Source organism: Oenanthe melanoleuca, chromosome 1A, assembly GCF_029582105.1.
Source record: "Oenanthe melanoleuca isolate GR-GAL-2019-014 chromosome 1A, OMel1.0, whole genome shotgun sequence".
NCBI classification, from domain to species: domain Eukaryota; kingdom Metazoa; phylum Chordata; class Aves; order Passeriformes; family Muscicapidae; genus Oenanthe; species Oenanthe melanoleuca.
In genome coordinates, this window is record NC_079334.1 from 5,595,342 (window position 1) to 5,603,219 (window position 7,878).

Consider the following 7,878-nt stretch of genomic DNA (forward strand, 5'->3'; position numbering starts at 1 on the left):
TGTTTCTATTCACACACAATTGAGCAAACTGCAAGAGCTTACCAATCATTTACATGAGAACACTGGGTTAGGGTTGACTGATTGGCTAAAGTCTCTACATTTGGGACCGTGGCTAACCACTGTTTCAGCACACCCCAACCCTGCCCTATCCTTCCATCCTCTCCCTCCTCCTTCCTTCCTTCCTTCCTTCCTTCCCCCCCCGTCCCTCCTCCCCTTCCCCCCCTACTCCAAATCATCCACACCTGCCTTCAATCCTTCCCCTCCTTCCCCCCAGCCCCTCCCCACTGCCCGCACACCCTGACCCCCCACGCCCTCTGTCCCTGTCACCCTTCCCTGACCACTCCCTCTGTCCTGAGGAGAGGGTCCCTGGGGGAGTCGGGGGGGTCCCCTCCTGAGGGCAGGGTGTCTGGGGAAGGGGGTGGGGCAGCAGGGGGCGTTCCCCCTCCAGGCCCCGCCCCCTCCTCGGGACCCCCTGCCCCAGATGGGGCTCAGGGGGAGGGAGGGGCGGGTGGGGTTGGGAGGCCAGACAGGAGCGGCCGCTCGTTTGTGTGACGATTTTTTTTTTTATGTCTGTTCACGCTGCAGAGTGATGTGACCCCCTCTGCTTTAAATTAAAACTGTATTGGGAAAAATAAACTGTGGAACAGCTCATTTCCAATCCTGGACCGGCTTCTGTCTGATCAGCTGTGATTCCAGCTGCTCCCGTGGGATGTTCAGCCTGTGCGTCTCTAACGAAATGGCAGGTGCTAAGCACGACAGAAAATAATGGGAAAACTCTCTGGATCAGGGAGTGTCCCAAAGAGCTGCAGTGCCCAGCAGAGCCCTTCCACAGTGTTCCTGTGGAGCTGGCAGTGCCCAGCATTCCTGGCTGAAATTTGGGAACCCAGCAGAGCCCTGCCATAGTGTTCTGTGGAGCTGGCAGTGCCCAGCATTCCTGGCTGGAGTTTGGAGGGGACAGCACAACCCCTCCGTACTGTTCCTGCACTGCTCACCATCCCTGCCCAGGGTTTGGGGGTTCCAGCACAGCCCCCCCAGCACATCCCTCTGGCTCCCCCAAGTTCCTTTAATCAGGATCCTTTTCTGGGGTAGGGGCACCCCAACCCACCAGCGTTGGCTGTAACCAGTTTTGGTTCATCTCCCCTCTCCCCTCCTCACTGAATTCCCGCTGCCAAAACCCAGCCTGAGGCTCAGCTCCCCATCCCCTCAGTCTCCCCAGGGAACTGCACTTGGATTTCCCAATCCAGCAGGGCAGTAATGCTGTTCTCCTCACTGTGCATCTTGATTGCAGCAACTGCTTAAGAAAGAATTCAAAAAAATTCAGAGAATGAAGAGACAATAAGGAAGAGCTGCCAGCTCCACCAAGGGTTGCTCAAACCCCTTCTCAGTGATTTGCTTTAATTAACCAATGCAAATGAACCAATCCAAACAACACTGATACAGTTTTATTCTTTTTGATGGAGTTCTAGAGAAGTATTGCAGATTATGAAAGAACATTTTTAACCCCAAAACTCTTCTAGGAGATACACAGGGCAGGGCTGCACTGCACCCCCAATCTGAGAATTGGGAGAAAAGACAAATCCAGACTGACATTCCTGGGAGATTGGTGCAGCTTCTGCCAGCCAGAACAACCCTTGGTCTGAGCGCACACCTGTGAATCCCAGGAACCTGGGATGTCACCAATATCCTCCTGGGCATTTTCATTAAAAACAGATTTCCAGAGAATTACTGAAATGCAGAAAATCAGATAGAAATGGAAGCCACAGCTTCCTCTACCCACTGCCCTGGGGAGCATCCCTGAGGTGCCACAGGAAAGGAGCGTCTCAGGGACACAGAGCATCCCTGGGGATGCAGGGGAGGAAAAGGAGTTTCAGTCTTTAGCCTGATCCAGAAGCTGGGCCTGGTGGTCACTGTTAAAGCTCTGGCAGAGACCATTCCTGCAAAATCAGGGGGGAAAAAGGGATGAACCTTGGAGCTCCTGGAATTAGCCAGGAACTTTGCCAAAAGACTGGAGAAAAACTCACATCCCCAGCAGGAACAAAAACAGAGGGGAAAAAAATGCAACCCGTGGTGACAAAAAGGGAAGGGAATGATTGGAACCATTTGAAATGGGTAAGAGGAAATGGCCTCAGTGATCCCAGGGGAGTTTAGGCTGGATATTGGGAAGTCTCTGAGAGGAAAGGCTGTTCCAGCTCTGGCACAGCTGCTCAGGGCAGTGGCAGAGCCCCATCCCTGGAGGGATTTAAAGCTGTGTGGATGTGGCACTTGGGGACATGGGACAGCCAGGAACAGCTGGGCACCGTGATCTCAGAGGGCTTCTCCAGCCTGAAGGATTTCATGATTCCAAGGACACCCTGTACAGGGCCAGCACGGACACACCTGTGCCTGCTGCAAGCACCACTGCACTGCCTCTCCTTCCTTGGCTGCCAAATATTCCCTGGTGACAGGGAACACGGGAGCAGTCCTTGCTGTGGGAGGAGCCAGCAGGGTTAGGTCAAATTCCCTTCAGGAAGAGCTGACAGGATGCAGCCAGTCCTGTCCCCAGCTGCTTGGGAAGCTCCCAGTCCCTCCCAGTAGCAAGAGAGGGAAATCACCTCGTGCTGAGGGACAATGACACCAGAGCTGTGGGGAGAGAGACCAGCAAAGATGGGACAGGAACAGTAACACCAGAGCTTTCCAAAGGGAACACCTGCCAGACCAACCTCCAGGACCTGTGGAAAACGATTTCCAGCTGAGCTGTGAGTCCAGCTACTCCTGTGTTCCCCTCACTGACCTTTCAGCCATGGCCAGGAGCCGCTCTGGGTGGAAGGTCCCCTCTGTGCCCACGGATGTGGCTTTTCCCTCGCTGCTCCCATGGTGTATGGGGAGCTAAAGGAGAAGGAAAGGAATGAACAGGGAATAAAATATCCATAAATACAGCAGATATGGCCACATGCCCTCACTGAGCTCATACAACAAATAATATCCCAAGTTATTGTAACTGAAGTCCCTTTCAGCTGGAAAAATCAAGAGGAAACATTCCTGGTGCTCATCTCTGACATAGTAGCTGTCACTCTAGAGTGCCAGGACAAGGGGGAATGGCTTCCCACTGACACAGGGCAGGGATAGATCAGATATTGGGAAGAAATTCCTCCCTGTGAGGGTGCTGAGGCCCTGGCACAGGGTGCCCAGAGAAGCTGTGGCTGTCCCCGGATCCCTGGAAGTGTCCAAGGCCAAGGGGCTTGGGGCAACCTGGGATAATGGAAGGTGTCCCTGCCCATGGAACTGGATGGGCTTTAAGGTCCCTTCCCATCCAAACCACTCCAGGATTCCATGATTCTACACAAGATGACAAGTGCTCAACTTTGGGCTGAGAAGCTGGGAAGTTTAGGGAGTCAACTAAATGATCAAATTAAGTTCAAGCCACTAATATTTTATGGAATGGCAACCTCTAGACAGTAAAAGACACTTAGAAAGTCAAGGGAGGTGCCCAAATTAGCAAATAGCCCAAGGCTGTAATGTCTGAATACTGGGCTATAATGAGGTGAACCACCCACCTGACCAGTGACTGCCAGGCTGGGACACAGCTGCTTCTTCCCAGGATGGAATTCCCCAAATAACTCCATTATGGATCCTGTTTCTGTTTCTCCTGGAGGGAAAATGACAATAATAATTATTAATAAAAATTAAAAGGTCATATGTTACAAACAGATATCTATGTACACATCTATCCAACCTATAAAATATTACATGTATAGAGACTCAATTAAACACTGAATTTGGCTGAAAGTTTCAGAACTAAGAGGGAAAACTTCTTGTCATCCTGAGATGTGTTCATGCTGTGGACAAGAAGTCCAGGTGTGTTTCTGAAGATGCTGAAGAGCTGAAATTACTTGTTTTCATTTTTCGTTTACCAAAGGAATGGGGTGATGCCTGGTTTTGTTTTCCCTAAACACATCACAGACTTAAATACACCAGAAACATCCACAAATGGACAGCTCTGGCTCTTGCATCATGACTGCATCATGAATTAAAGACTACTTCTGCAGCTTTTAAAATAAAAGCCATTATTCAAGAGCAGCCTGGAAGTCTTTCATCCAACCAGGACTTGTTTTATGTGGTTCCATACAAAGATCAAACTCATGGGAAAACCCCACCCCAAATAACTGAGCTTAAGCAGAAAAAAGAAATAATAAAATGCTGACCTTTGAAGCAGCTTGTCCAGCTCTTTGGAGCCAGTGGTGATCTGGATAATCTCTGACCATTGCTGGTGGAATTCTGTGGCCATGGTGAAGCCCATGGGAACAGTTTGGCTGCCTCAGCCTGAGGGAAAACCCAACTGAGCAGTGTCAGGAGAGCTCATTCATTAATCCCCAGTAATTAATATTTCCTGCCTCGTGGAGAGGTGCCTGTATTATTCCATGCACATTTCACAGACTTTGCACGAGTTGATATCTCTGCACAGAACAGAAATTCTGCTCCAATAGAAAGCACCAACATCCCTTTTGTGTGTTTTATAAAAATATCCTTCTCTTCAGTTCAGTCCTGTCCTGGTGCATTTTTCCCATCACAAGTCATGTCACAACTCCAATCACCTTTACTGCCCTTTGGAGACTTTCCAAATTCACCATAACATTTTCAGCCATCAGAGATAAACCAGTGGAATATCTTGGGTTAAAGTTCCAGAACATCCTTACTGGGATTTTGTCAGCTTTGGTTTCACTTTTCACTGATGCCTTTCATGTTCAGCAGCTCCTTCTCTGGTGCATAATCCATGGCCTCCTGTCTGAAATCCAGCTTCTTCCAGCCTCTTCCCATCACTGGAATTTGTGCCACATTGCTGGGAGGGAGGGAGGGAAAAAGACACTTGTTAGTACTTTTGGATTATTCTGGGGTTTATTTGACAGAACACAACTAAGAATTTAGCAAAGAAGTTTGCAGATACAATGTGCTTTGAAGGAAAAGAGTTTAGGATGGATAATGGGCAGGAATTGTTCCCTGTGAGAGTGGTGAGGCCCTGGTACAGGGTGCCCAGAGAAGCTGTGGCACCTGGAAGTGTCCAAGGCCAGGCTGGATGGGGTTTGGAGCAACCTGGGATAGTGGAAGGTGTCCCTGCCCATGGCTGATCCAGGCAGAACCTCGGATCCAGACACAGCCACGGAGCTGGCACAGCCATGGATCCAGACACAGCCATGGAGCCGGGCACAGCCACGGACATGAACACAGCCACTGATCCAGGCACAGCCACGGACACAGCCACTGATCCGGGCACAGCCATGGATCCAGGCACAGCCACGGATCCGGGCACAGCCACGGACACAGACACAGCCACTGATCCGGGCACAGCCACGGACACGGGCACAGCACCTTGGGAGGAGCTGCTCCGGGGGCACCTCTGGCAGAGCTCACGGAGCCCCCAGCACACAGAAGGGCCTTTCCCTGAACCCCTCATTTTCAGCAGTTCTGCTCTCAACACCCATTTCTGCAGGGCAGGCAGATAGAACCTTCCCCAAGGGGAGGCTCTCACCAGCGAGTCCTTCCCTGCCCCTTCTCCAGGCACAGGGAATGCTGACCCTCCGAGCAAGGCCGAGTTCATCGAGTGCTTCAGAAAACCAAAGGGCTTTGAACCTCTTGGTGAGACACGGAGGAGTTTCCATCCCAGGTTTTCAGCCCCCTCCCAGGCCCTGTAGAGCAGCATTTCCTTCCATCCATCCTTCCAGAGCTGCATCACAGCCCCAGGAATGCCCCTGAGCAAACCCCACAGCTTTGGTTTGCTCGCTTGTTCCCAGGCCCAAGGGATTTCACTGAAACAAGGGCTGAAAGCCTTCCTCAGGAAGAGGAAGAACATTCAAGCGTGTCTAAGCAATCCCTCAGACCAATCTCTTTCTCTCCCTTCCTTTTGCTCGTCTCCTGTCTCGCACACAGCGCCCGCCTGGCTGGTTCCTTCATGTGCTTCCACAGAATTCCCGGCCAAACAGGAGATCCACATCCCTGCCTCACCCCCACCTGCTGTGGGGGTCACAGAGCAGGAGAGAGCACACCTGGAATGCTCCAAAACCGCTCAGCTTTGTTGTTTCAAGGACTTGCACATCCAGGGAAACGAGCAGTCACAGATATAAACACCGCATTTGCTACAAATGTGATACAGATTTGATTTGGCTGCCAGCGCTAGAGCTGGTCCCACACAGAGACACACGAGGCTGCTGCCAGCTGCCAATTCAGCAGCTCGGGGACACGAACACCACTCACACCACCCACACCTCCCTCCTCAGCCCAGAGTCCGCCCAGCATTCCCAGAGAGCTGCCGGAGCTGGAGCTCTCCCCGCAGCTCCTGCCTCCAGCTCCGGCCCGCACCTCTCACCTCCTGCGGAACTGCATCCTGCTGGCTGCTCCCGGCTCTGCTGGCCCCACAACCCGTTTTCGCACATCGGAAAAGCGCGCTGAAAGCGCTGGGTCGGCGCCGGCGCCGCGTTCATTCAACCGAATGGAAGCAGCACGGTCCTTCCGGGCCGCCATTTTCCCCTTCCCAAGGCGCATGCGCGTGATGCCGCCAGCTGGAAGGACAAGGCGTGGCGCGCCTAGCCGCCATCTTTGGTGTGGCATCAAAAGACTGTCGCTCTTTGTCTCCATCTTGGGTGCTGGCAGAAACCCTTTCCGACTAAGGCGCCATCCTTGGTGGGGTGCAGTTAAGGCCCCCCCACTCCTCACAAAGGCGTCTGTCTTTTCGGCTGCTCCACCGGCCATCTGTAGTGTCCTGTCACTTGAGTTATGCCGCTTCTGCCATCTTGGGAGTGGCGCCGGTGTCAGTGTCACCCATCAGGGGACATGTGGGGGCGGCAGTGCCCGTCTCTGTCACCAGGCAGCAGCAGCACCGCGCAGTTCGAAAACTGGAGAGAAAAGCTGGGATAGAGCCCTTCTTATTTCCTTCACCCCGATCATCTTTTCTTCGCTTTCAGGCACTTGGTTGTTTCATTCATGGATGAAAACGTTATGTCATTCCTTTCAAACCCTGCAGATCTCTATTCAGAGTTTCTTACATCCCTGTATATCATATAGTAGGATTTATTTCGAAATGAATTTATATATAAATTAGTCTCACTTGTCAATATATATAAAAATTAAAAACCTGGCAGGTTTTAGTATTCTACACACACCCTGTCCCTGTGAATTTGGTGGCAGTTTCGGGTCCCTTTGGGGAAGGGCAGCCCCCATTCCCCACTCGCCGCTCCTCTCCCAGGACACGGAGGTGCCCCAAACATCAGAGCCCCCCAGTCCCCACCCTCTCCCCCAGCCTTTCTTCCTCACCCCTGAAGAAGGTGCCCTGGACAGCCTGGACAGCAAATCGTTTCTTTAGCAAAGTCATCTACATGTGTACATGCCCCCCCAAAAGAGCTCTGCTGGAATAATAAAGTGGGTCAGGGAAAGCCTGAGCTGCCTTGGTTCAAATCAACCCAATCTCAGTCCCTGTGCTCTGAAGGGGCAAAGAAGTTTCCCCACTATTGATCTCCATGCAAGAATTAATGCATCACCTGCTCCTGGCTGTGTTCCTTGCCTGTCATACAGCGTTTTCATTGGTCATGAACAAATGCATTTCAAGCTTTTTAACTATTACTGACCAAGTATTTTTGTTTTGAAAAACAACCAAGAAAATACCATGGACAGACTTGGATATCCCAGGTTACTGGTTAGGCTAAAACAATAAAGTCATGCAAAGTGTTTCTCTCAAGAAAATGAAATATTCTCTGAAACTGGGATAACTTATCCTATGGTTTTCCCCAGCAAGAGTCACAGTTGAATGTGGTCTCCATAAAGGATTCCATATAGGCTCACCTTTTTCTTAGAGCTTGGCTGAATTCCTCAGCAATGCCAGGGAATGTGGCCATTTGAGGGTTTTGGCAGATT

General features: G+C 51.3%; 1 protein-coding gene across 1 annotated transcript; it reads right to left on the reverse strand.

The window, feature by feature from the left end:
- Positions 1 to 1,415: 1,415 nt before the first annotated feature.
- On the reverse strand, positions 1,416 to 6,868 carry LOC130262786 (uncharacterized). Its single transcript, XM_056510256.1, has 4 exons — positions 6,338 to 6,868; positions 4,182 to 4,816; positions 3,534 to 3,625; positions 1,416 to 2,865 (listed from the first exon to the last, which is right to left on the reverse strand). Exons 1-2 carry the CDS (start codon positions 6,718 to 6,720, stop codon positions 4,696 to 4,698), a joined length of 504 nt encoding a protein of 167 aa, XP_056366231.1. The 5' UTR covers positions 6,721 to 6,868; the 3' UTR covers positions 1,416 to 2,865; positions 3,534 to 3,625; positions 4,182 to 4,695.
- Between the last annotated feature and the right edge of the window lie 1,010 nt (positions 6,869 to 7,878).